Below are 27,984 nucleotides of genomic sequence, written 5' to 3'. Positions count from 1 at the left end.
ATAGGTAAAATAATAAATGTATTGTTACACTGAGAGACCACAGGGTTGTAAAAACAGCCACCTTTACAACTTTATGGAAACTAGGATTACTACAAAGTACTTTTAAAACTATGGCACAGTTTATGTTTAGAATCAAGCACAACAAACTGTCTGATCAGGAGTCTGTTTTATTACATATCATTAATTTAGGAGTATAATCATCATCACTGAGATGTGCCGCAGCAATAAGCCTTGACAATGACCATTAGTTAAGGCATGATTCAATAAGGCAGATGTGTCAGTGTTACATTTCTTAAGCAAAGTCCATAAAATATGACGTTTAATGATTAGATATAAACGCAGAAAACAATTACAAACCGCACTAAACGTCTATGATAAATTCCTTAAAACTTGAGGAAAATGCAAATGGCCAATAGACAGATTCAAATTACATTGACATGTTAATAGAAACAAATTGACAGCAGTAAAACAAGATGCAGACTCATGAACACATTTCTTAAGAGTGCTTTTTGCATAAAGAAAGTGCATAGAGGTGAAAATTACGATGGGCCTTACAGTTATTATTCATCATGTAAAGTCAAAACACAGAAAAAACAGCAATGTTATCGACCATATTTGAACAAAATATCCTGTAATAATACATTGTACAGCAGGTATTGGAAAAACATCCAACTTTCAAATTTTATTATTGATTTGAAGAGTTTTTTAAGTGTTCATATCATTAAAATCTGAGAGGCAAAATAGGTCTGTTCCAGTAAAAGAATCATTTATGAAACTATTTGATGATGCTGAGGCTACTTTCCTCTGTTGTCACAACCCAAATCAAAATGTATAAAAATCTAGTTAGCTAAAATACAGCTTTAATTTATCTCCATTACACATTATCTACATAACCTGTGAATTCCATCTGAAGAACCCAGAAGCCAGAGATGAATACTTTGACAATCATACAGTATGTGGATTCTGGACTACTTCTACTTTATTCACAGCTGTTGTTAGCACCGGGCCGGTCAGCGTTCAGAGCAAAGCTTTCTGGTCCAGGAGGTCAGTCGGCAGCAAGGGCTCAGTAAGTGAGAGGAGTCAGAATGAAGAGGCGATCCTCTTCCTTCCTGATCCACTTCAGCAGTTTGGTGACAGCAGACATCGCCAGGGCCTTGGTCCCGAGTGGACTGAAGCAGAGGTAGAGCTCGAAGCCGCTTGTCACCTGCAGAAAAGACACAAGACACAAAGACTGGTGGTATCTAGAGCCATTCAAATGCAGAACTCAGTGATTGCTTTGGCTCAGTTTCAGTATGAAAAACACATAAAGCAAAACTGACCTGACTAATTTTATTTTAGATTTAAAAATTGCTGTTCTTATAAAAGCATATTCAGCCTGCAGTTGTGATCACATGTTCATTTCTCTCTTTTCAAAAACTTCTCCTCAACGTTACAACAGTAATATTGCAACATAATGGTTATAACTCATTTCTGATTATTCTAGAGTTTGCCTCACACAACAAAGCAGCGGAATAATCTCCGCTCATATTTTTTTTACAACACAGAAATATCTGGAGCGGGGTGGGGTGAGGGGTGGTGCAGCAGGCAGAGGCAGGATGTAACATATTAATTCCGCTGAGGAGATCACTTGATGTTGTTTGACCACAGCGTCAGCTCTTATCATCACAAACTCTCTTGACATCTTTAGCGGTGTCTTCTGTTGGTATGGTACTGCTTTTTCATCCTCAGATATATTTCTCTTTGTTTTGTTTTTTTAACCATTTCCTGCTGTGTTCAAACACATCGGCTCCTCCAGACTTCCGGAGAACTTTATACTGGGCAGCCAGGCGGAGAAAGTCTGCAGAAACCGGCTCTGACTCGGACATACAACCCCTGCAGAGAAACTCCGGAGGCTGTGCATGTCTGAAAGATGCTTATGAGGCGCTGACAACTGCATACATTGTTCGGATAAAAAGTTGTTTTGATAATGACCAAATTTAATGATGAGAATATGATGAGGATACACAACGTTGAGATGCTTTGATAAATGCACAATGTGTTCACTTATGTTAAATCATGTGCAATGTGAGATTTGGAAGAAAATTGGTGCATAGCGTTTTGTGAAAAGAGTTTTGAAAAACAGAAAAAACATCACATGTCACAATGTCTTACCCATGCCAGCAGGTTCTCAGTTTCACCACAGCGGTAGAAGGAACAGAGGGGTCTGGTTGGATGGTGCAAGCAGCTGTGAAGGTCCTGGTACAAACCCATCAGCCTTTCCTGTTCTTCATCAGACTGGTACACCACAGGAAACTCTGGACTAGAGGAAGAGGAGGAAGAGTATATCGCTGAGAGCAACACCTGAAGATTTGCACTGATACAGATTTCCACTAAAACAGAAATTTAACCATTAAATTAATTCCAGAGACATACTACCCACCTGGTGTAAAGCCCAGAGCTCTTTGATTTGTACAGGAAGTGCCTGAGCTCTGGGATGCCGACCTGTGCCACAGAATAACTGGGAGATTTTAGCGCCTCCTTTAGAGCCTGGTAGGCACTGCGCTTACTTAACCTCTCCAGGAACCGCTGCTTGCATTCAGACATGTTAAAAAAGTCCTCTCTGTCTGTTGACACCAGGATGAGGCAGAGCTTGGACGCAGGCTCCAGGTATGAAATGTGAGCATGGAAAAATCCAGCAGTGTTAAACTTTGGCAGGCAGATGGGAGTCCAACCTTCACCCTCCCGGAAGGACGAGGAGGAGCCAACTAGGTTGAAGACTAGGTGCAAGTCTATGTGGTGCAGGAACTGGTCCTTTTTTCTTATCAGCGTAACCAGCTGGTCGCCCGCCAGCAGGATGGAGAACACCAGGTTTTTGGATTTGGCGGCCTGCAGGCTCGATGACACCACATCCCTGGCGGAGGTGGCCAGAGGCAGGCAGGTGACAGCGCTGAGCAGCAGGCCTGGGTCCCTGTCCAGCCGATGCAGCAGGTTGTCAGTGAGATACTCTGAACCAGCCAGCAGGCGGCGCAGATCGTAGTTCTGCTTGTGCTGGAAGATGTGGTTGAGCTGAGTGAGTGTGAGCAGGCTGACGATCTGGTAATAGATGTACTGCAGCTCCCGCAGCAGCTCCTTGTCTGACTGGCATGTCCGATATACGCCCACGAGGACCAGGGGGCTCTTGGTGAGGAAAACCACTTTACAGCCATCTGACACAAACAGATTTCATTAAATGCATTTTAGACCAATTTGTTTTTACATATGAAATGCACCGTACAGCAAAGCCTAGGACTACATTCACACTACTACGTTTTCTTTTGAAAACACATCAACTGCTAAAACGAGATGTTTTGATGCCCAGTGTATGTGAGTGGTCACATGATATGCGTTTTTAGACGTCTTAGTATGAACGGGGATATAAACTGGTACAGAACCAAAACACTTATGTGGACAGAGATTGTTTTAGATTCAAAAATGACGTTTTCAAATGAAAACAGAGCAGTATGGATGCAGCCTATATTCTGACCTGCGTGGATGGAGCGGATGATGTTCTTCTTGGCTTCTACAAAAGACACAAGGGCCATCATCACCCCCATGGTGCTGGACAGAGCCTCCTCTGTGCCGTAGCGGGTGTAGATCGGCTTTCCAGCCTCACTCAACACAAACACATGTTTTTTGTGACTCCTCCACGCATCACTGTTAACATCCTCCTCCTTAGACCTGCTCTCCAATGAACTGGCATTGTTGGGTGGCTTCTCTATGTTTTCTTCCCCCACCAGCGCCTTGAGCTCCTCCTCTGCATGCTCTCCTTCTGATTTGTCGAGTTCAGCGTCCCTGGGAGCATCTTTCTCAGCCTCTGCACTCAGATCCTCGAAAGACTGTGCATGGACGAACATTGCACTCTTCTGACCGGCACCTGCATTGATGTAGTGATAAAAGATGGTCAAATGATGGTCAGTATGATGCATGGATGTGAAATGAATGAATGATTAAGCACATTAAACCAAAAGTATCTTGCAGGAAGTAAAACTTATGGCTTGAAACCAGCTCGTTTTTAAGTGTAATGTATTCTTTACATTGCTTACAAACAAACTTCAACTATAATGGCACTCATGGAGCATACACCTCCACCAAAGCCCTTTATGTAACTAAATTGAAATTCAATAGACTAGACTTGTAATTGGATCAGCACCAAATTGCAGACACTCATATCATTCTTCAAAAATGTGGAAAAACATGCAATTTTAAAGAAAGTGAAAATAAGTTCTATCCTGACAAAACCACAGGTTTTGGTTCCTGTCCAGTAGTTTTTGCATAATCCTGCCTGCTGACAAACATATGCACATGAAAACAAACATAACATTCTTGGCGGCAGTAAAAAGACAAAATACTTGAAGGGTAAACACTAACTGGTTGGACTGGCAAATAATTGCCCCACCTCAACTGAGATCAGCACACAAAGCCAGCTCCCTCAGCTTCTCTACAGGAACCATTCAAGATAGTCTCCCATGCAGTGGGTGACACAGTCTGGCTGATAAAACCTCCAAATGACTTGAAATCTTACATTGTATCTTGTATTGCTTTGCAAAGAATTAACATTTTATAAGAAGCAAAAAAAGAACCGTCCTTTTCTACAAAGGCCATTTTTCAGAGCAGCCACAGAAATGAATGACTTCTGGTCACAGCTTATTTAATTAAGAGAAAGAGAAAAATAGAACAACTGTGATAGATTACAGCCTTAATTTGTGTCCAGATTGAAAAGTGCAACACAGACAAAGTTACATCATTTGTCCTGTCAGAGTCGGATTTGTTGGCGCTGGATGAGACAGAAGTGAGCTGCTGTCGTCAGTCAGTAGATATATATATATATTTTATCACAGCTCTTGCAAGAGAATGTGAGAATACGAGTTCCTAGTTGATTGTTGGTATGAAAAAGCTTTAGAAAATAAATGTATACAATCTGTTCAGTATTTCTAAAAAACAAAGCTGTGACATCTGCTGATTGACTTGTGACCAATGTTTGGTTTTCAACATTCAAAGAGACACATAACCAAAAATGTTAATTTCAAACACACATCGGAATCACATAATAACTACAAATTGCATTTCCTGCTGATGCAGTGTGAATGCTGAGTTGCTGAACTGCAACTCAAAATTCACACTGAGATGCATGCCGCAGATTTCAACCTTTCAAACATCAAAATGTTAACTGCTTCAGGACCTTTATGCTTGGATTCAACCTTTTACAAATATTTCTACCTTTTGAAATTGTTCTTTCTTGTTCAGATGAACGGTGATTGAAGGTGTTCAGTTCTTCAAAAACCTTCTATCTTGGCTTTTCACATCACATATTTTCAGTTTGTTTAGCAGAGCACCTCAGCACCCCAGCAATTTCAGCAGAAATGTATATTTTAAATCTCACAGAGCCCAGAACTAAAGATGCATTCTGACGCTCGGTCTATTCATAAAGTCAAACATTCAAGAGTTTACAAGACCACTGACCTAACACTGACGACAATGTGGCTGTTTGAGTGACATGCAGATTACAAAAGACATTATTGTTGTGATTTCCTTACACAAACAGGATGTGTATATTCATGCTGTCTCTCTCTCTTTCACACAAACATTCAGTACTAACCCTAATATTGCATGGTTGTAACCAAACAAAATGGAAAAAATTTTCATCATGAGATTAAAAATAAGTAATTGTGGTTTATGTGCCCATTTGTTGCCTAGCAACTATTGGTCAGCAGGATGTCTACTCACTGAACACCATGAGGGAAGTTGATTACTCTCATACTGGAAGCATGCACGCTCTTTTCATGATACAAGAATGCAGCCAATGGAAAACAACATTACTGCAGACACTGACCACTGCAAAGATTTTCTGTCTATTTTTCTATAAACATGGTTCATGATTCAAGCAGCAATCATAGAAGCTACATTTTAGAGTGTAGTGCCATCTATTTTTTTGTTTTAGTTTTGCAGAAGAGTTATTACTTTGGGTTGATGACGGTGGATCTTATCCATGGACTGATGCATGATCAGCTCACTCAGAAGGACACTGGCGTACTGTAAACGTTACCCTTGTGTACTGTACACAGGTTGGATGTTATGTGATATAATCCCATGGGGGATGAGCCATAAGATGACATGCAACTTCTATCACCTGCAGCCTTTGGCAGCAGTGATGTGTGGGGGCGGAGGAGGCCCTGATAGGAGTGTTTCAGGAAGACCATGGGGATGACACTGAGGGTTTCAGGTTTTCTGATGAGGAGAATGTTGTTGTGAAGGTTCACTGTTTCCACAACAACAAGCCTCAAATCAAACATGGACAAGAAACATCGCCCTCTACACCTCTGGATCTGCTTTGACTCTGCTCTGTGTACCGTACAGAGGAACTCGGAGGACTTTGTTTTCAGAGATTGATAATGGAAAACTCCAAAGGATGGGGCAAGAGCAACAGCAACCACTTTCAACTCAATATTGGGAAATCAGACGAAGAGCTTGTGATGGACATTCAAGAGGAGAGACAAGTTTCTAAGGCTGGACACCACTGAGGGGCCTCTACAGTAAAATGCAGATTTAGCATTCACATTGACAGGGAAAATGATTGTGAATGCCATCTCAAGTCAGAAAAACAACTCTGAAAAAAAAATGTTCACTTATCAATGATTTAAACAATTTTACAGTCAGTTATGCATAGTAGCTTTTAATGTGAACTCGTCAAATGTTAGTTTTGTCTCTTGCAAACTGCATGTCCACCTCTCACAAGGGCCTAACTTGCACGTATTTAATTATTTATATGCTTGTCACATCCCATCCTTTGTCTTTGCCCTTCCATTTTATGCAAATATTTGAAAGAGGTGTCAGTATTGATTAAACGCTGTGGTGCCCAACAAGCGGTTGAGGAAGGCCAGCTCTGCTGCAAAGAGGAAGCAGCGAGAGAGAAGAGGATGAGAGGGAAGCTGAGAGCTGTCACAGAAAACCCATCTCATCTTCCTTTCTGTGCTGAGCTGAGGCATCTGGAGCACATTCAGCCACAGGCTCAACCAGCCTTAAAGTGTTTGGGAGGGCTCTTCTGTGCCAGACGTTCAGACTGAGAGAACACCACAGCACCCAGTACCTCCAGTCTCCACTGACTGAGATTCGCCACCACATAATACTCTTAGTATCACCACCACAGTATATAGTAGAGGTGTGCATCTTCACCAGCCTCACAACTTGATTCGATTACAATTCAGCAGTCAACGATTCGATTCACAACGATGCATCTCAATGCATTTCAATGTATCACATCCACAATTTATAAAATCAAACATGAACTCTGTTTTTATTTAGAAAGTGCTTTAAAACGTATTAGAGACTGTTACTGTTATTACAAGTGTGCCATAATTTTACAAAATAAGGTTTTCGATTAAATAATCAGACTACAGTAAGTCCATGACAGTGGTCAGTGATCTCCACACTGATTTCACATTCATTCAGTTTAGACTTATGTGCTGCACCGTAGGCTTAAAAGGAGAAACTCTGATTATAGCCTTTACTGTATCAAGGTGCAGTAACCCCACTGGTCTACAAGAAACTCTGCTCTTCGGATGTTTTCTTATCATTTCACTTAAAAATGATCTTTATAAAAACCTGATGAATTCATACAGTGTATTTGAGATCTGGGAAGTTACAGGTCTGTCTGAGCTCTTCTCTGCGGAGCGTTGTGAGTGTGGAGCAGCCTCACCTGGTTCAGTTCCTTCCACCAGACCTGGAGTGGGGCTTTCCCCCCTCTCAGTGCGAAGGTGGTCCAAAGGAGCCAGAGAGCCATTCTCCCAAGATGCACTCGCCCTTTGGGCTTCACCATCCATCACTGCGGCTGCTTATGGCAGAGACACACACCTGGCAGGACAGACAGACAGACAGCTGTGGGACCAAAGGTCAAAAACCTAAGACAGAGGCTGTGATTAAAGGTCAAACTGATTGTGTGCTGCTGTTATTGAGGCGTGAATCACTCAAACTTTATGATCCACACTTTAACAGACATGTTCTCTACGTGCAGTGACTGCTGGGAAACTAAACCTGTAAACATACGAGGCTGACATGTTTCGACTGTACATCACGCTTTTTAAATTCATGTTTACATCCTCTGTCTTTCTATAAATCATGTAACGATCACACCCTTCAGTCTCTGAGACACGTCCGACATGCAGATATAGAACTTTGGAAGGCAATTCAAATGCTAACTGTAGCACATAATCAACAGTGTTTAAAGCTACTGAGCTAGCTGTGTGTCTGCTTTAACCACCCTCGCACTGACACGTTTGTTTCAAGGGTTGTTTTCAAATGTTTACCTTTCATTTCCGGGTCTGTCTACATTAGGTTGGTGAGCTCCACGTTAGCAGCTAGCTAACTAGCACAGACACAAGACTGAGGCACTTTACTGGCTAGTCAACCAAATCAGGGCGGAAGTAGGAATTATGGGATATGAAGTTCTCTTCCAGAAGACCGCTCTGTGGAGCGAGGAATGACTGGGCTAATTTGGTTGGAATTAAATAAAAATACATTTTACAGCTATTTTCATGTATTATTTCATGTTAGATTCACCAAAGCTCCTTATTTGATGCTGATGGTGCATTATTCTGCATCACTCCACTAAGCTTGTTCCAGTTCCAGTACCAAAATAACAAAATGAATAGATGCTATTAAGGGAATTACTTTTAATGATTTATTAATATCCGAGGAGCAACGAAAACAAATAACACATGTTATTCTTATAAAGTGTTAATATCTGTAAAAGTGTTTTTTTCTTTTAGGTACTTCCTTACACTGAATGTGCATGTGCCGGATGGAAAAATATATGTTACATCTTTTAAAAGGCTATTATTGTGTTATCATACATGTGGTCCCTAATGAACTTGATTCGAAATAAAAGTTTTGCTTTCACTTTACTGTTTAAAATCCCTCAGTCATTTTTAAAAGCAACCGTGTATGTAGTAGCTGATATTTCGGAGGATTTGTGGCTGCACCTGAACGCAGCTTCTTGCAGAGCAAACAGAAGAAGAGGACGGGGGCGGGGCTTGTGTTCAAACGTATGGCGCGGCTACGGAAGAGATGTATTGTGTTTGTTTAAGCTAGCTGGTTAGCTTCTGCCTCATGACACAACTTTAACAGGTTAAATATTAAAATGAGTCAGACAAGTGTAGGGTGTTTCTCTTCACAACAAAGGACTGTGCAGTAACTTAACATATTCGACTGGTAAGTATGGTGACGACTGATAGGGTTGAAGTAAGCATTCAGCTAACTAACATAGCCGAGTGTAATGGGACATAAGCGTGTTGTGTAATGTTATCGTTCCATGTGTAGCCCAGTGTGTCATTTGTTGTTATAAACACACACGTGGGGAGAGGATACATATATTTGTTTGTTTACTCGGTTGTTTATTTAACAGTTTTTTTCTGTAAAGTCGTTACAGGACGATCCTTGCTACGTCAGGATGCCTATCAGAGCTCTGTGTACTATCTGCTCCGATTTCTTCGATCACTCCAGAGATGTTGCTGCCATCCACTGCGGACACACTTTCCACTATGAGTGGTACACGAAGTCAAATCTTCAACAGCATTTCAACTTTCAGCTCTGACACATTTTAACCGCTGCTAACTTCTCCCTGTCCTGTTTGTCCTCAGTCTCCTCCAGTGGTTTCAGATAGCCCCCACAAAAACATGTCCACAGTGCAGGAAACAGGTACAGTAACCTTAATTCAATTACAAGTATGTTTTCTTCATCAAATAATTATTTCTCAGGGTAAGCAAACAAAAAGAAAAGTATGTACAAATAACAAGAAAACAACAATCATGAATAAAACCAGAAATAGGGCTATCACATATAAACAGAAACATATATAGTCATTTCTGTGATTTAACAAATTCTTTCAATGGCTGAAACTAGGTTTTATTTTGAAGTATCTACATTTATGCATACAAAACTTCCTTAATAACAGCATTCCATCGGAGAGAAATCTCAAATAGTTACTCTTCTAGAAATCAGCAAGCTAACAATAACCTGCACTGCTCCTACTTGCCAGAAAAACAAGAAATGCTTAAGCCTACTGTGCTTTGTGTGTGCAGGTCAGCACCAGACACATAATCAGCAAGCTGTTCTTTGATGTTGGTGGAGAGGAGGGGGCCCCAGCAGCAGACCCCGAAAGCTTACAGGTACCCAGTTCACAACAACCAACCTTAGACCAGTGGAATCAACACTTTTTAGTCCGAAATAGTGTGAAAAATGGTTGCCAAGAAAAATAAATATTTTCCATCACATCATCTGGATGTCATCTCATTGTGTTTCTCTAATCCTTAGAATGAGCTGGATCGAATTAAGGTGCTTTTAAGCTCTAAAGGTAAGAAACTAAGCTGTACTATGATGGCGCCTGAGTATTTTAAGTGTATAGTGGTAGTTAATCTGTCTGCTTAATTTGTAGAGCGAGACTGGCGGGACAAACAGAAGGGGATGGACAGTTTGAAGGACACAGTTGACAAGCAGAGGAGAGACCTGGAAACCACGAAGAAAGAGATCATGGAAAAGGACATGCTCTGCTCTGCACTAAGAGTATGCTGTCTGTTCTTCTAGTTTAAACTCATTCTCCATACTGACTGATACTTTCTCATACTGTCATTATTTACCTGTATAATGTTTTGGTCACTTACAGAAGCAGATGATGTACCTGGAGACACAACAGAATGATGTTCAGGCTGCCAAGGAAGAAATCCGCAGACTCAGAACCAAGATGAAAACCTTTGAAAGGTGTCCACAGTCACATCATCTCGGGCCACATTTTAATAATTACTGTGGGAAAATGTTTTAATTGTCTTAAGCATTTTAATATTGTAAAATCACTATAATTAAATGAAATATACAGATATATGTAAGCAAGGATAGATAGATATTCTTTGCCAATTTACCTCGATGAGCAACCTTTGCATGGAACTGTCTCTTCTTTTATTGTATAAGAAAGTCTGAATACTGGAAACTAACTCTGCCATTTTGTCCCTCAGCCTGGACGTGTTGTTACAGGGTCAGAGAACAGAGGTGGAGTCCATGATCACAGATATGGGTGTCAGCCATGCAGCGATGGAGCAGCTCTCCATCTACTGCATCTCTCTCAAGAAGTAAAGAGTCCAATTGTGTTGATGGAGTCACGAACACCCACTTCAGACCTGGTATCAACATCCGTCCTGAGTGATCAGATCCCAAGGGGTCAGCGGCCAAATGCGTTCTGAGATCAAATCACTCAGACCACATTGGGACACATGGGGCTACGTTCTTTTTGCTGCAGAACACAAATCCATCCTGGACCACATATGAAAGACTGACTACTCAGCTGACGTCCTCTGAACTTCTACACTTTTATAATTAATCTAACATATTATTACCGTATGCTGATTTGTCTGTGGCCATGGACACAATATCAACACTGATGCTACTTTTCTTAAATTAGTAAAATCTTTCTTCACAGCAGCTGCACAATATTTAGTCAGGCCCTCCTGATGGCCCTCGCTCTCTTGCTTGCACTGACACACACACACACACACACACACACGACACACACGACACATAGTGACACTGGACACATCTGTAAACTGTAACAGAATAAAAACATAATTTGTTCTATTCGAACCCATATGACGTACATGTTTATTTGCCTATAGAGCGGAGAAGTGAGAACCAATCACAAGTGGCCACAGGAGACACATTGAGTCCCCATTTTAATTTATAAAGTGTGATACTTACTAGTGATCGGATCTCTCAGGATGGATGTTGATACCAGGTCTGTATAGGGCCTAAGTTACAGCTTGTCGTTTTGACTTTATCACTTTAGTCTTAATTAATAAATTAACCTGCTCCTGCCCCTTTTCAGAGAGTATGATAATCTCAAAGGAAGCCTGAAATCTTCAAATGACATGTGCGAGAAGCTCAAGAGAGAAGTGCTCTCCTCAAACAACAAGGTATTATCTGAGTGAGTGACCAATCACCATCCAGAGGAACTGACATTAAACCTTACATTTCTGATGTTTTTTTCTTTTTTGTGATTTCTGTGTGATTTCAGTTACAAAAAGCCTCAATTGGGATGAATCAGTCCAAGAAGGACATGGAGTCTCTGCAGAATGATCTGTCAAATGCAGACAAAGAGATCTCTGTAAGCAAATCTGCCACATTTTCACTTTGTTTTATTAAAAAAAAGTTATTTGTTAAGAAATCTTCATGTGTCTCTCTCCAGAGTCTGAGGAAGAAAGTGGAGTTTCTTCAGAAGACCCTGAGCACGCCGACGCGGACAAACGAAACCCTTAGTCGGCTCGTCTTTGAAAGGTGTGTGTAATGCTGCCACTGGACTGACGTCCCCTCACACTTTTTTCATGAAATACAAAATGTGATTTTAGTGATGACGTTTCTCTGCTTACCTTTCAGCCCGGCCCCCATGGAGCTGAAGCAGCCTCGCCTTCACCAGCCTGCAGACAGCGAGGACATTGACCTCAATATGACCTATGACGTCTCTACACCGGATGATGTTGCCAAGAGACCGTCACAGGTCCCGTCTAAGAAGATGCGTCTTGACCCTCCAGTGTAAGTCTTATGTCACTCGTGTGTTTCTCTGTTCTGAGGAGGTTGTGGAAGCTGAGACTAGTGAGTTCTGTGTTTCTAAACTAAAACTGTCTGTAAAACCCTTCATTTTCAGAATGTCCTTATCTAAACACAATGAGAAAAGTTTAACTTCAACAAAGGTACGTTTTTGAAAGTCTCTTAACAAGGTCTATTTAAAAATCTAGTGTATATATTTGAGTTATTAATATATAGTTTTCTTGTACCTCAGGCTCAACAAGAGGATGGATCCATGGATCTGTTTATGAGGAACTCCCTCCTCTTCAGAAAGAAAACATTTGGCAGCATGTTGGACCCTCAGAGGAAGCCTGGAGTGGTACGTACAACCCTCTGCTGAAAGTTGCATGTTCTAATATGACATTTGTACTTTTAGTGGTTTGACTAAAGAAACCATTTCTTATTTCAGATGAGAACTGGTTATGATGGATTAGGAGGACGAACTAAATTCATCCAACCTGTATCCTGTTTTCTGTCTTGTGAAATATTTGTGTTCTAACAGCTGTTTCTTTATTTGAAATAACCCCTGAGAAGAGAGTGGAGTTTTTTTAAACAGTGCCTGTTTATGACACGCAGTAAAGCTATCATCAGAAATTTAAAGCTGCTTTAATTATCTTTTATACTGCGTTGTTTTGGGTTTAGACTCTTTATTAACCCAATTTTTAGCAGCAGCAGCAGCATTCAGTTGTTTTCAGCTACAAAAAACATATAGACCAACATTAGCTACTCAGCACCAACAAAATCGCCCTTAAATTTCCCTCAGGATCAACAAAGCGTCTATCTATCTATCAAGCAGCAAACTGACGATGTTGCAACTAGCTGCTTAAACTTAATTGTAAATTTAGAAAAGAGTCAGATATTTCCCTTTGGAGTTGGTGAAGATCGAAATGGGGTTTAAAGAGCGTATATCTGATGTGTCAGGTGGCAAAGAACAAATAAATGCCAATAAATATAAATGAATTTGTATTATACTAGCTGCTGTGATTTTAGGTTGCCAAAGAACAGTAAAAGAGAAAAGCAGATGAGAAAAAAACTGCTTAAACATGTGTGCATAATTCCTCAACCATCCACTCCAGTCTCCTCTATCAGAGATCCGCCCGCTGATGAAAGCTAAAAGGAAGAAGGTGACCAGGCCTCCGCCCAGGATTGAAACGTGCCTGACTCTGGACAGCTTCCTCGAGTGAGCGCGCCCCCCCCCCCCCCCAGATGACTTGCTGGTCCTGCTCTGGCACAGATTTCTTGTGTGTGTGTTAGTTTGAATTTCTATGTCAAGACTTCAGTCTTGTCCAGGATTTGCTTTGGAGCCTTTTTTTTGTAGTTATGTGTCTGTGCCTCAGAGACTAACTTCTTTTTGGACCATTCAATAGTCAGTAGGACAGTATTATGTCACTGATCATCACACATCTCTATTCTGACGTCTGAAAAATAATTATTCGTTATTTTTCACAGTAAAACTCTTTCCATGAACACCAACATGTGAATATAATATAGGTGTTCTTTTAGTTGTAATGGACTTGCCGGATGAAACCCAGATAAAATAATAAACAATATTTTTTTTTAATTAAGGTTTGTGTGGGGTCTACAAACAATTCCCTCTTGACTGTGCTTTTATTCACAAACATTTCACTGAGGTGTGCGCTCCTGCAGAGGGCAGTACAAACAGTGTTTTCTCACATGAGGACATGAATCCCAGTCCTGCACCATGAGGGAAAATGCACCGCACATGGTGGCGACTGTAGTTGCTCCTGTTGAAACAGCTGCAACGGAACAGAAGGTATTCCTCGAGACAAACCTTTGTCGAAACACCTTCAGTAAAAACCTGAGTTGTACATAGTGATCAAGTAACAGAAAGTACACCGTAAAAGATAAACACCTAAATAAATGGACTTGTAGATTTTAGGAATTACCTCATGCTAAATGTATCAGACTGTTTGCAGAAATGAGAATTTAGAAAAGCTTTCATGGCACAAAATCAAATACAACCGATGCAGTGAAGCTTTCTGACAAGGTTCCCATGCATGAACACAACAGCAGCTTGTCTATGAGTTTGGCATCGTGCCACACAAACTGCCTGAGCAGCTTTGCTTGACAATATGGGGAAATGCCAAAAATTGTTTTCCTCTGTGGAAAAGTATTAGTACCTGAAGATAGATATCCTGTTACCAATCACCATGAATTAACTGTTTCCACCAGGAGAATCAGCCTGTGCCATAATGATCGTACATATGATCACCACCTTCAACAAAACACTGATGTGTTAGAGATTGGATATTGAATAATTCTGTCAGAGGTTTTAGTCCAGTGATGAATTTTACCCTCTTACAGGAGTTAATCAGAAACAGTAACAGGACGTTATGGTGCGTTTTAAAAGCTACTAACTTCCAGTGCAATCAGAAGGAAAAGTTGCGACACCCCCTCCCTTAACCCAAACAAACACTCTTTCAAAAAAATTCACATAAAACACAATCCATGCAGTGCTTTTAGAGATGACAAACAACGTTTCAACCCAGAGGGGCTCCACACACGCACATCTTCCTGTAGAGCAAAGGTTGCTGTTTAAGCTCAACTTATTTTTTCCAAGACGGCATCTCCCAAGGAGAGTTAACACTAACAATGACCTATTTTCAATTTGAGGTGCATCTATGGATGTTGATACAAAAAGAAATAATATTGCAACATCCTCTCAGAGCCCACGTAATTTTGACAATAAGTTGTTGAGTGTTTGTTTCCTTTTATGCTTCATGCCAGTCTCAGTAGTTCTGAGGAATCTAAGTGTGAACAAGAATGTCTTTGCTGGTGTTTCAATCCATAGCTGATGGGGAGAAGAGACAAATGAATCCAGCCAACACACCAGCACATTGTGGGCTTGTTGCGTAAGATGAGGAAACATGGACTCTTTGTTTCACTGTGATCTGTCCGGCACGATCTTGGACTCTCCATTCTGCTTGTCGTTGGACTTCTGGGACAGGTGCGTGGACACGGTGGCCGCCTGCACCACAGCTTTGAAGCTGCGCTTTCTCTTCTGGACGTTCTGCTCCGGGTGGAAGATGATGACATACACCTTGGGGATGTAGAGCATGCCCAGGGACACAGTGGCACTCAGGCTCATGGACACCGTCAGTGTGGTGGTCTGGATGAACATCTGCAGCAGAAACACGGCAGGTCAGTGGAATGGACGAATACCCACCTTCGGTTATTACAACTGGACAAGCTGTTAATTCCAACCAATGGCTTAAACTATACATAGGTGCGCAGTTAATAATTGATTCTCGTTATAATGCAGCTCAAATAAAACACACTTGTAATCTCATAGCTTGTCACAAAGCTGTCTTTTTTATCTCAAAGCACAGGAGGCAGTGTTTTTCCTCTGATGAATGATTTATGACCTGGTATATGTAGTCAGGAAAGGAGGCTCTATTTATGGGCTTTGACCATGTCTGCTCCTCACCGCTCTTCCTCCTATTGCGAAACTCCAACAGTAATAATGAGAAGTGAGTTCTCCTGAGATCTGCCTCCAATAAATTATGAACTCATTATTCAAGCAAACTGTACAGGTCATAAATAAATCAAGCCATACATGCCATAAATAAGATATATTTGTGTTATAAATAAGTCAGAAATTGTACAGTATCCTCAGCCAAAGCAGCACATCCTGGTATCTCACAGGCTGATGTCCACAAATTAAAATTGCTTTGATCGTCTTGCCTTCTGTCGCTCACTCTCATTGACCTCTTGATTCTAAAAGGAACCGTGGTGATTCATCTGGTAGATGGATTGAATTTACGGCTTGGCCCAAGGCAACACGAGAGACCTGCTCAGAATCATTGAATGGTTCCTCAATATGAAAATGCAAACATGGAGCAGGTAAATCGCCTCCTCCTCCTCTATGTGGGCACACGTGATGGGAGCATAAGAGCTGCTGTTTTCACGAGCCAGACAAAAGTTAGAGTCTATATTTAGCTCTTTTTCTAAGTAATGATTAATTGAATGGGATGGCTGAATTGGTCTACGAAGGGTCCCTATCGTCCCTAAGCTCCTCTGACCTCCTTTATTCTCCTCTCCCTCTTTTTCTTAATTCACTTCATATCCATTTGGAGGAGGTGAAAAGACTTTGAAAGCACCTCAGGCTTTAATTGTTTCTGCCTGACTGATTCATAATACCGTTCTCTATTCGTCAAAGCGTAACTCTATTTTTCTAATATTCCTCCAACAGACTTGTACTAAGTGATGGCAGAAAATACCCCACTAGCTAATTTAAACTCTTGAGTACAGCAGGAGCCAAATATGATATGATGGCCAACAATCTCCAATTTCAAAGGGATTCATTTGCTTGAGCTTCACTATCAGTTTATCTTATTTCTCAGCACATGCTTCCTTTAAAATGTATGTTCAAACTTCCCATAGTCCGAAGCACTTTCAGGTCAAGGCTAAGAGCTAGGACTAGGTTTAAAACTGAAGAACGAGCCAGTTGAGCTGAGATTATACTTCATAATCTTTTTAAATTTCAGTAACAGAACCAGTGATGCCGGTGAAAATGTTGAATTTCTCACCTTCTCAGTTGACTGTGCCGTCCCAAAGAAGATGGGTACAAAAGCCAACCAGACGATGCAGGTCGTGTACATGGTGAAGCCAATGGGCTTAGCCTCATTGAATGTCTCAGGAACTCCTCTACTCTTAATGGCATACACCGTGCAGGTGATCATCAGTACGATACTGTAGCTCAGACATAGGATGAGGGACAGGTCGGACATGTCACACTTGAGGACTCCTCGGGCAAACTCTGGGTTTGGAGGCTTCTGCTCCTCGTAGTCAATGATTGTGTGGGGAGGCATCACACCGAACCAGATGAACACCCCAAGTAACTGCAGAGAAAGGAGTGTGAGAGAGCTGCAAAAGATGTTTGTAATCTTTGTGAGATAAGCCCACTTACCTGTACTGAGATGAGTATAAAGGTGATAATCAGCTGAGAGGTGGGGCTGATGAATTTCGGAGGAGTGACCGACTTCTTGCCCTGTTCGAAGATGCGGTAAATTCGGTTAGTCTTGGTGAGCATGGCAGAATAGCTGATACACATGCCGAGCCCCAACAGCAGCCTGCGGAAGGCGCACACGGCCACACTGGGCTCAGCTATCATGAGGAAGGTGATGAGGTAGATGAGGAAGATGCCCGTCAGCAACACGTAGCTGAGCTCTCTGCCTGAGGCCCGCACAATGGGCGTATCGTTGAAACGTATGAAGGTCACAATGACTCCGGTGGTGGCCAGGATGCCCAGGATGGCCAGGAAGACGGGGATGATGGCCCAGGGAGAGCTCCACTCCAGCTTGATAATGGGTGTGGACCGGCACCCAGTGCGGTTCTTCAGGGGCCTCATGTCAAACGGGCACATGTCACAGGAGAATTCATCCAGAAGGTACTGATAGCCATCGCAGAGCTCGCAGTGCCAGCAGCAGGGAACACCCTTCACCATTTTCTTCCTCTCACCAGACTCGCAGGGGAAACTGCACACCGACTCGGGGATCTTGCGGTCACCACCTGACCACTGCATCTCCTCAGCCTGGAGTAGATACAAACATGGATTAATTTGTTTGAAGTGAGCAAAAAGGCTACAATCAGCTACAAAAAATGTAACTTTACAGTTTGACATTTGGGAAACTAAATGTGTCAGTTAGAACGTGTAAACTTCACAAATTAATATTTTATAAAAACCCAATTCTGTAGTATTCCAAAGGGCTTATGTGCCATACTATGTCTTTAACATCTTGGAAATTATTCTTTCAGGATCAGTACTCCAAGTGTCTCCATATGCTAACTATGTAGCTAGAGCCATCTTAGCTTAGCATAAAGACTGGATGGAAAAAGTTACCCAGACAGTTAATTCCAGGAAGATCAATTGCCCAGTCAAGATAAGATAAGTCTGGTACATAACCCTCAACATAATAATTATTTTGTACGCGTCATACAATAACTCACATGTTATTTCATGAGAGTCAGCAGTGTTGGTAGCTAGATTTTGTTACACCTGTTTTAAGTATTTATGCCAAGCTGAACTAACCCACTGCTAGCTCTAGCTACTTAGTTAGTCTGAAGACATGCAGAGTGGCCTCAATCTTATTCAACTGTCTGCAAGAAAGTAGGTACGTGTATTTTTCAAAATCTATAACAATTACAAGTTCAAGTAAACTAAAATGGACCAAATAAATTGATTACATTGAGTCGGAGGTGATTTGTCCATTGACCAATATCCTTGTAGCCGGGGTTGCTGACATTAGACAGTTGGTACTGGAAGATGTCGTACCGACCGGGAGCATCTCCATTCTCATTGAACATGACTCCAGTTCCTGCGCTGCCTGTTTGATAAAAACAGAGTTTTAATGACCTGTTCCCAACCAATAAAGCAATAAATGGAGTCGGAAGAGATCCAAGTTCACTAGGCTCGATATACAGTATAGGGAAACACCCAACACAGCGTTGAACACTTCTTGGGCTTGCTCTCCTCAAACCTGTGCAATCATGTGAAAACTGAGTGCAGGATGCTCTTTAGTGAAGGCTCTCCTCTATGCATAAAGTCTTTCAGTGCACTCTGCTCTGTTGCCCTAACGTGATTGAATGTTCCTCTCAGGTCCCTGCAGGCGCTCAATCAGAAAATCTTCTATACAAGCCAAGGTCATTCAGCAAGAGGAGGGCGGTAAATAGGATGCTTTCATAGAACACTTTTCTTCTTCTTCCAAACTGTGACTTTTTTCTTTTTTTATGAAAGAGGATGATGAAAAGCAGGAGCCTTGTCTAAAGCAAAGAGCGCGGAGGCAGCCCTAGGGAGGGGATGTGCTTTGAAGAAATGTGCTGTGTTCTGTAGCAAGGTACATTAGTAAAAACATCTCAAGGCCTCCGTCTTTGAGCTGACCTCCATTTCACTGTTTTCTTTTCCAGATTTGCCTCTTTTGAAACTGTCTAGCGACAAAGCAGCAGTGGAAAAGCGGAAGTTTTTGCCAACACAGATCTCTTAGAACTCTAACCCTGTTTTATATGTTTTTCACTTTTTTAAAATCACAAAGAAAAATCACAAAATCAATGAGGAAAGCTCACCATTGAAGTTGACAGAGTGAATGTACTGAAGGAGCATTTGTCCTTCTACAGGGTCCATCTTCTCGCAGACACCCATGAAGCCGGGGCAGAGGTCTATGTGCATGCTGTGTAAAGCGTGGGCCATGGCATACACAGCATCAATCACAAACTGCACCTTGCCCTCCTGTTCGTACTGAGAGTCTTGACTGATTCTTTCCTCCCCTGGCAGACGATCAAAGTGTCACACAAGGCAAACTTTTTCGCACTCAAAATTATTCAAGTTTCATTTTCAAAGTCTTCCATGTGTTTGTACCATACCTGTACATTTTCTTCTACCAGGTTCATATTTTATACCAGGGCGAGTTAATTTGCACTTGAAGTCATCCTCCCAGAATTCTGCAAACCAGATGTTTCTCCTGTTGTTTTCCAGAGATCTTGTACTGAAGTACTGGTCAAAGCCTGAATCATTTCACAAACCAGAGTCTGTTTTTGTTTCATTGAAAATGCTACACATCCTTTGAAATAACAGCTCACTGACTTATATAGTAGCATATCAATAACCGTGCTGTGCTCACATTTTTGTTAAATGAAATATGGTGACATTTCAGTCTTTAGAGCCAGAGTGAAAGTGGCACTATCATTCGCATATCATATCAATCATTCATTTCCTTTATTCGTTGCACTGGTATTAGACTGATCCATAAACGTCATATATCACAGATATTCCTATTGCACCCAGCTGGTTTGAGTTAGATTCAATAATCAGATTGTATTATTATTGTTTTATTTAGTTGCCTTACCATCAATAGAGGCTCTTTTTGGAAGGATGGTGACAGCGCCCTCTGCCACCTCCTCCTGGTCTTGAATCGGGGAGCTTTTGGCCCCCCAACTGTCAGAGCCAACAAACAGGAAGTGTCCTGTCAGGTTGGCCTTTTTGGCAGCCTGCAATACCCGCCTGGAAGAAGACAGAAAATACATCTTTACACTTTCCATTTTACTCCTCTGCTAAGTAATTGTAATGTAATTATCAAAAAAGTAGATTTTGCAGCCACATATAAAAGTATTTTTGTGCACATTTGATCTATCTGGCTGATTTCCTTAGTTTAATACGATGTGCGGCAGAGCTTGTCTCACTTGATGTCATCCTCGTTTGCAAAGATTATCACCCCGCGAGCGTTAGAGGTTTCCATCAGTCTCTTGATGATTTTTTCAAATTCCCCAGGTCTGGGTTCTCTGGGAATCTTTATGGACTGTGCAATGCACAGCCCGCCTGAAATGTACACATCAGAAATCTATTAGCGTTACTGCACATTCCTGTTTTCTCACCGCACAACAAAACAATTATGTACACATTCTAATAATCAGTATTATAACTGAAACTGGAAAAATCTTACTACAGATTACCAAATGGATGATTAGTGTTATAGTGATATTGCATAAACCTGTTATAGGTATTCATGTTCCCCTAAAGGATGGAGACAAAGATGAAATCTGATCTTAGCATGCTAACATGCTAAACCAAGATGCTGAACGCATGGTCCAACATTATACCCACTGAGCATAAGCAACATTATTATGTCTGGACATGTTAGTCTGCTTAACTACAGCCTCACAGAATTGCCAGCATGCAAATGTCATCGTACCTAAGCCAAAAATATATTGAAACGATTAAAAGTTTTATAAACCAGGAAAAATGTATTATTATGTTGGAAGGATGATTTCTGATAATGCTGCTAAATAAAACTAAACGAAACTGTAAAATTCAATTATTATAACTAATTTTGACAGTGAAATTCAATTACATTTAATTGCATTTAATTAATTTATATCAAAGCACTTTACTAGCACATTTACTAACATTCAGCTACCAGGCTCCTCTCCTGTGGAACCAGCTCTCACTCTGGGAGGCAGACACCATCTCTGCATTTAAGGTTAAACTAAAAACGTTCCTCTTTGATAAAGCCTATAGTTAGTTCTGGATCAGGTGAGTCCTGAACCATCCCTTAGTTATGCTGCTATAGGTCTAGACTGCTGGGGGAACTCCCATCATGCACTGAGCACTTCTCCACTTCTCTCTGTCTCTCTGCCCCCCCACATTCATTTATTTATGTTAATACATGTCAATAACTAACTTTTCTCCCATAGTCCCTCTCTCTCTTTCAGATATCTCTGACTCCAGAACTGCAGGAGAACAACTATTATTATTATTATAATTATTATTAACAAAAATACTTATTAGTAATTAATTATTATATATAGAGTGCCTTGAGATAATGTACATTATGATTTGGCGCTATACAAATACAAATAATTTTATTAAAGTAAAATCCACAAATATCAATCTCATGGTAGCAAAGGTAAGGAGAAGATTTATCCTCTGGGGACCATGAATGTCTGTACAAACCTTTACACATATCCATCCAATCGTTGCAAAGTACATTGACAGTTATTAATGCATATGGCTTGATTACTGAGTAACCCCTTATTGTCTGAGCAACTAGACACACAACCTGCTTCTCTGGATATCTGGAGGAAGGCATCTACGCCACTCTCTCCGTAGTTGCCCTCGGAGGCCAACGTGGAGACGTAGTTCCAGCCCATGGCTTTGACGATGTCCACCATGGCCTGAGCCTGGTAGGAATCAGGAGGCACCACACGGGAGAAGAACTCGTATCGGCTTTTGTCGCTCAGCTCCGGAGCCGTGGAGGCGTAGCTGATCTGGGGGATCTGAGACACACGGATGGGTCAGTGGTGATCGTGGGTGAAAGAGTCGGGTCAGGTGGAAAACATGAGCAGCGCTGATTATTAGGCCAATAGTGAATTCAAAGGTAAAAAGAATGACAAGAGGGGGCAGTGAACCGTGTGAGAGGATGATGCACCACTTATTCACAGACAAAACCTTAACAGTGTCTAAATGGAGATCTTCCCCCATTAATGCTGACAAGTCAGAGTGCATTAAAATCCCAAAATTGGACTATCATAGAGAGATGATCTCTGGAACAGCCTGTGTTCTCAGTAATTCTCAGAGCTGAGTCAACTTCACAGAGCTGGTTTGTGCTGAGAATATAACCAGCGCCACGCTGAAATACAGATGGTAGGGGCCACAGCTGTAAAAGCATTTGTTTCGGGGGGAAAAATGGATGAGAAGATTAATTTACTGGTGTGCTACTTCTTTAATGACACAGTTTATGACGACAGTCTCAACCCTGACCCTGTTAATGCCAGTTCCCCCGGCATGGCTTAACGTTGGGCCCTCTGGAGGGGATGAGGAGAAAAAGGTAGACACAAGGGGTAGTGAAGGGAGAAGGAGAGAGGAGCGAGAGAACCATTTCACAGATTATCTAGAAGGATTATAGGGGTTTTAGTCAAATTACGTTAAGCACAGAGGGAGAGACAGAGATCAAGAGACTAGAAAAAGGTTAGTATTTCTCAGCTGTAAGCCATACAATATATTTAATTCTGATTGCCACGTGCAGCTTGAATTTGCTGCTCTGTTTTGACCCCATCCAGATCAAATTTACTAGATGTTCATGTTGCGGAGCACATCTTCAACCGGAGGAGAACTTTCTCCGACTCAGAGCTCTACCACACCTGTATATGTGACTAACACATCCACCGAGAGACAAGACAACAGCGTCCGCAAGAGTCTGTCTCAGCAAAGTGACTCAAATATTTGCATACAAATTTGTTCTAAACAAGACGACACGTAATCCTCTTCAAATTAATCCCTCAGAAGCATCTGCACCAATTCACTCACTAAAATCAATGAGCCGTATCAGTAACACAGGAAGTATCCCGTTGCAGTCCGGTCCTGCTGAAATCTATTCACACTCAGCAAGTGAGCGAAGCTGTTCAGGGTGTTCGTGGAGCCGAGCCAAGGAAATGACAACATAGTTCAACACTGAAATAACGTTGCAGTTAAATTGTACTGAACACGGAAGAATCTTCCACAAGGGAACACGATAAAGAGATTGTGACCAACATGGATTTTACATGGATTTTTATGATCTTCAGTAGTTAAATAGATCTCGGGTTCAGGAAAGTTGAACTAATAGCTACTTTAATGAGTAATTTATTATTATTTTACAGCGAACTTGAACTTTTTTTGATAAATGAATCAAGCATTAATGATTTAAAATGTCACATAAGGAAAAAATTGTTTTAATAAAATTTAAATTACAATAACTGATGACCTAAACTGCATCTTCAATTTGCCCATTTGGTCTGACTGGTCAAAAATTTTATCTACAGTGATACAAAATTTGAAAGTCTTAATGTTTTATTAATCGCTCAATAGACTAATTACTATTTAATAATTTCAACAATGATTTTTAATTTTATAAAAGCTTTGTAAAAGCAAGTCCTAATATTGAATGAATTGTATGAATTATATATAATAATAAATAAACCAACTCAATGAATTCAGATACATTTTTGCATACATATTGAATAATAATACCACAGAGGTAGCGCTCACTTATTGCGACACCAGAGTAATAACAGTGTCAGTGATAGATGCTGAAGCATCTCCCGCATTGCCTCAGAGCAGATGTTCAACGTTTAGCGAATGTCAGTGTAGAAGCATCCGCAGTCCGGAGAGCAGCACATATGGACAGAAGGAGGAAACACACTATTTAACTAAATCTACTCCACACCGGCCACAAGTTGCTGTTATCCTAGAACCAATGTCATCCCGCTTCCCTGATGCTCTATTTTCAGCCCAGGGTCCTGAGCTGCTGAGAGGGGCTTAGTGGAGGTTGGGATCTATAATTCTGTAGTTAACATCTGCCCTGTATGCAAGCCTCTCCTCCTTGAATCCCAACTCAGCATCCTTATATGAAGAACGTTGCAACAAGTAGCATCCTGGCAAGTCCAAATATGTTTTTATGTCAAACGAGTTTGATTGTGGGTTTTCAGGTAGATTTCTGTCCGTCTATTTCAGCGGGATGAGTGAACATGACATAATATGGGATTTACACAGACTCAATGTCCCATCATCACTGTGAGCAGTGTAATCAATTATCAGAGGTCAATCATTTGTTAAAGAAAGAACTGTATACTGAACACATAACATGGATTAGCTTGCAGAGGCCACACATCCATGACAATGGACTTACAATCCTGTGAAATGTAGCTACCATCAGTGCAGAAACTCGTCCAAGTACTTCAATCTTTTTAGATGACGCTGGTGTCTGTGCAGCAGCAGAATGATGGGATGTGCAGTATTTTCAGTCCAACCAGAATGAGGTGTTATTAAATTTGAGGAGTTCTCTAAATTAGGTTTGTAACATTCATAACTGAACGGCAATGAAACTGCAGAAACACTTAATTAATAATAAAATATAATGACGGCCAAGGTCCTCATTCATCATATAGGAGTGGATTTACAGTCAAATAAATAAAGCCTATGCATGTGCCCCTCTACCTTTTAATTAATTTAACAATCACAGATAAGTTTGGTCAGAGAAAATTAAAACTCTGCTTGTTGCAACCATTAATCAACTGCGGCCATCTATCTGAGCACCAATGGTATATACACATACATTTTTGATAGTTGCACCCACTTTTACACTCTCACTTCATGCCCTGCTCTTACTCAGTGATTCCTAATGTTTTGGGGCCACTAATCAGATCTAATGGCATTAGTGGGGATATGAGCTGTTTCACTATTATGCAGGGTCTTTTTTAAATGAATCAGGATTTTAAAATGCTTCGTAAGCAAAGTAAGCAAAGCATTATTTAGTTTTTTTTCTTCTTTTACAATCCTTCTAATCATCTTTGGAATCACTTTACTAAGTCACCAAGGATCCTGGAATGTTGGGAACCAAAGCTGAACCCCTGCACCTCTTTGTGAATAGATTCAAAATAACAGACCGGTGAGGGATACTGGTTTTCACCTGGGTTCATATAAAGGGGAAGTGTATCAAACATGTTGCCCTGTCAGTGTACTAAGTGAAAGAAGGCTCACCGAGAACAGTCTGAGCACATTGGCCACCATGATGGACACCGAGCTGCCAGATGCCCCGATCACCCCGACCACCCTCTCTGGCTTGGGGATGATGGGGGGCTCTCCATTCGAGCAGCGAACGTCCGAGTTGTCCTTCTGGATGAGGGCCTGGACAAAGGTGAGAGACTGCTCCAGGGCGTAGGTGTCTCTGGAGCAGGTGTCCAGGATCCGAGCCCCCAGAGTGATGTTGGGCAGCAGGTCTGGGTCGCTGTTGATTTGGTCCAAGGCGTACAGCATGGCCTCCAGCCGGTGGATCCCCTTCTCTCTCTTGACCTCCCCGCAGGGCACCCCGGCAGGCCCTCGGGAGTGCACTGGAAACAGGCCCCCCAGAGTGATGTCACCCTCGATTTTGATGGACTGGGGCTGGGTGCCCTGCTGAGCCCACGAGCCAGGGCTAGTACCCAGCAGCAGCAGCACCCACAGCAGCCCAGCCCATGTCTTGTGTCCGCATAGTGAACCGAGCCAGGAGCACTGATGGGACGAGCGGTCCTCTGATGTCATGATTATGACCAGCACAGGTACTGACAGCACCAGGCCACTCCCTCTACGTTTGACACCTGCAGGGGACAATCACAGAGGGGCTTCAGGGTCAAATCATCTTCTCATTATAATCTATGAATTTATCATAATCTGTTTTTCACAGACAAAATGCAATAAGATACAATAAGATAAGATAAGAAGTCCTCTATTAGTCCCACAATGGGGATATTTGCAGTATTACAGCAACAAGTCAAATATATAATAAATCAACTTTTCTCAATAAGTCAACTCTTATTACTCTTGTTATTATTGTTTGTATTTGAGTTTGATCTGTCACACCACTGAACGTATATAACAATGAATCACTTAGATCACAATGCTTTTTCCCCCCAGTTTTACAGGTTTACATAGTGCGTATTGACACACTATGTAAACCTGTAAAACTGTAAAACTATTACAATATCATGTTATGTATTGACATAACATGATATTGTAATAGTAAACCTGCCAATGGCTCTGTGGAGTCAATGAGGTCAAAGCTGAAGCTGCATCCCTTATTAGGTAAAAGAGTGTAGAGATGCTGTGGGACCTCACATATTTTGTTACACTGCACCTGTACTCTGACATCTGCATTAGTGAACTAAATCAGGGCTAAGAAAAATAAGAAAACGTGAAAATAAGATAAATATGTATGTGTGTGGCTGAGGAGCTGATTCTGGTCAGCGTGCAGGATGCCGCAGAATTAATAATGGAGGCTTTTATCACAGAGAGCTGAGAGCCCATGACGGAAAACACTATAAATTTTGCAAAACAGAAAACATCAACTGAACCTTCGTGGCATTTCATGCTCCAAAAGCTACAGCAGGTTAATTATATCTGCATGAGGATCACTGACAAAATCCACAGTAATCAACTGAGCTTAGCAGAACATTCAGGGTGAAGATATGTCTAATGTTTCCAGGCAGGATTAATTCATTAGAAAATATATGAATGATCATTTCATTAAAATCCAAATATATAATATGTTTTATTTTGCAATCCATACTTATGCTACATTCATATGAGGCTTCATCTTTCTATGCTCACACTGGGCTCATGAAGTTTAATTCATTATAATTAGTAGAAAATATTCTCTAATCCATTAGAGCATCATCTGAATATGAAGAAATCTAAGCTGCATATTCCACAGCTGTTGCAGGAAAATTCTTCCCTTTGAAAAAAACATTACTGAAAATATGCATGAAGAGGAATTCCTTTACATTAAGACTTCTCACCTGCCCATTCTTCATCGACCAGTCTGGATTTTATCCATCACACGAGCTCCTGGACACAGGCCTCTATCCATGGTTCCAAAAATGTGATTATATATGTAGAGGCAAGGCTCCGCTCTTCTCACCAAAAAGTAAATCCTCTATCATCTCAGACAGCCACCGTGCACTCTCAAAATCACCACATCACCAAAAACAATAGTCAAAAAAAAAAGGAGAAGTAGTTGTGATTTATAAGACTTTTGAGGCTTTAGGGTATCGTATCGTGGCAGAGTCAGAGGAAAGTGCAGAAAAAGAGCAACATTATAGCAGTGAGATTCTACAAATCACTGCCAAATCCCTTAAAAGCTCTCTCCCTCTTTCTCTCTCTCTCTCTCTCTCTCTGTGCATCTCTGTCCAGGCACTCCCCCCTCACTCTCTCTCTCTCTCTCTCTCTCTCTCTCTCTCTGTTGAACCCTCTCCTCGCTCGCTCTCTCAGTGCACTAATGGCCACAGATTGGGATTATCATGCAGGCGTCTGTGAAGAAAGCACTAGGTGGACTGGCTCAT

General features: G+C 41.3%; 3 protein-coding genes across 3 annotated transcripts; 1 reads left to right on the top strand and 2 right to left on the bottom strand.

The window, feature by feature from the left end:
* Positions 1-149: 149 nt before the first annotated feature.
* Positions 150-8,468, bottom strand: mon1a (MON1 secretory trafficking family member A). The gene is made up of 6 exons (XM_020087156.2): positions 8,319-8,468; positions 7,712-7,866; positions 3,503-3,892; positions 2,420-3,185; positions 2,152-2,299; positions 150-1,204 (listed from the first exon to the last, which is right to left on the bottom strand). The coding sequence occupies exons 2-6, from the start codon at positions 7,833-7,835 to the stop codon at positions 1,064-1,066; spliced, it is 1,569 nt and encodes a 522-aa protein (XP_019942715.1). The 5' UTR covers positions 7,836-7,866; positions 8,319-8,468; the 3' UTR covers positions 150-1,063.
* A 547-nt stretch (positions 8,469-9,015) lies between these two features.
* Positions 9,016-14,183, top strand: traip (TRAF-interacting protein). Its single transcript, XM_020087017.2, has 16 exons — positions 9,016-9,222; positions 9,431-9,558; positions 9,651-9,708; positions 10,092-10,178; positions 10,324-10,363; positions 10,445-10,572; positions 10,673-10,767; positions 11,019-11,132; positions 11,882-11,969; positions 12,071-12,160; positions 12,242-12,330; positions 12,430-12,585; positions 12,698-12,743; positions 12,833-12,937; positions 13,028-13,078; positions 13,695-14,183. The coding sequence occupies exons 2-16, from the start codon at positions 9,461-9,463 to the stop codon at positions 13,800-13,802; spliced, it is 1,353 nt and encodes a 450-aa protein (XP_019942576.1). The 5' UTR covers positions 9,016-9,222; positions 9,431-9,460; the 3' UTR covers positions 13,803-14,183.
* grm6b (glutamate receptor, metabotropic 6b) lies at positions 14,152-27,889 on the bottom strand. The gene is made up of 11 exons (XM_069512252.1): positions 27,442-27,889; positions 25,649-26,244; positions 22,191-22,407; positions 20,815-20,950; positions 20,481-20,635; positions 19,999-20,139; positions 19,702-19,902; positions 18,826-18,965; positions 17,549-18,172; positions 17,169-17,480; positions 14,152-15,760 (listed from the first exon to the last, which is right to left on the bottom strand). The coding sequence occupies exons 2-11, from the start codon at positions 26,186-26,188 to the stop codon at positions 15,521-15,523; spliced, it is 2,706 nt and encodes a 901-aa protein (XP_069368353.1). The 5' UTR covers positions 26,189-26,244; positions 27,442-27,889; the 3' UTR covers positions 14,152-15,520.
* Positions 27,890-27,984: the final 95 nt, after the last annotated feature.

This window comes from Paralichthys olivaceus, chromosome 2, assembly GCF_024713975.1.
Source record: "Paralichthys olivaceus isolate ysfri-2021 chromosome 2, ASM2471397v2, whole genome shotgun sequence".
Taxonomy (NCBI): Eukaryota; Metazoa; Chordata; class Actinopteri; order Pleuronectiformes; family Paralichthyidae; genus Paralichthys; species Paralichthys olivaceus.
Note: the sequence above shows the minus strand (reverse complement) of the source record. Positions and strands in the feature narration are given on the sequence as shown.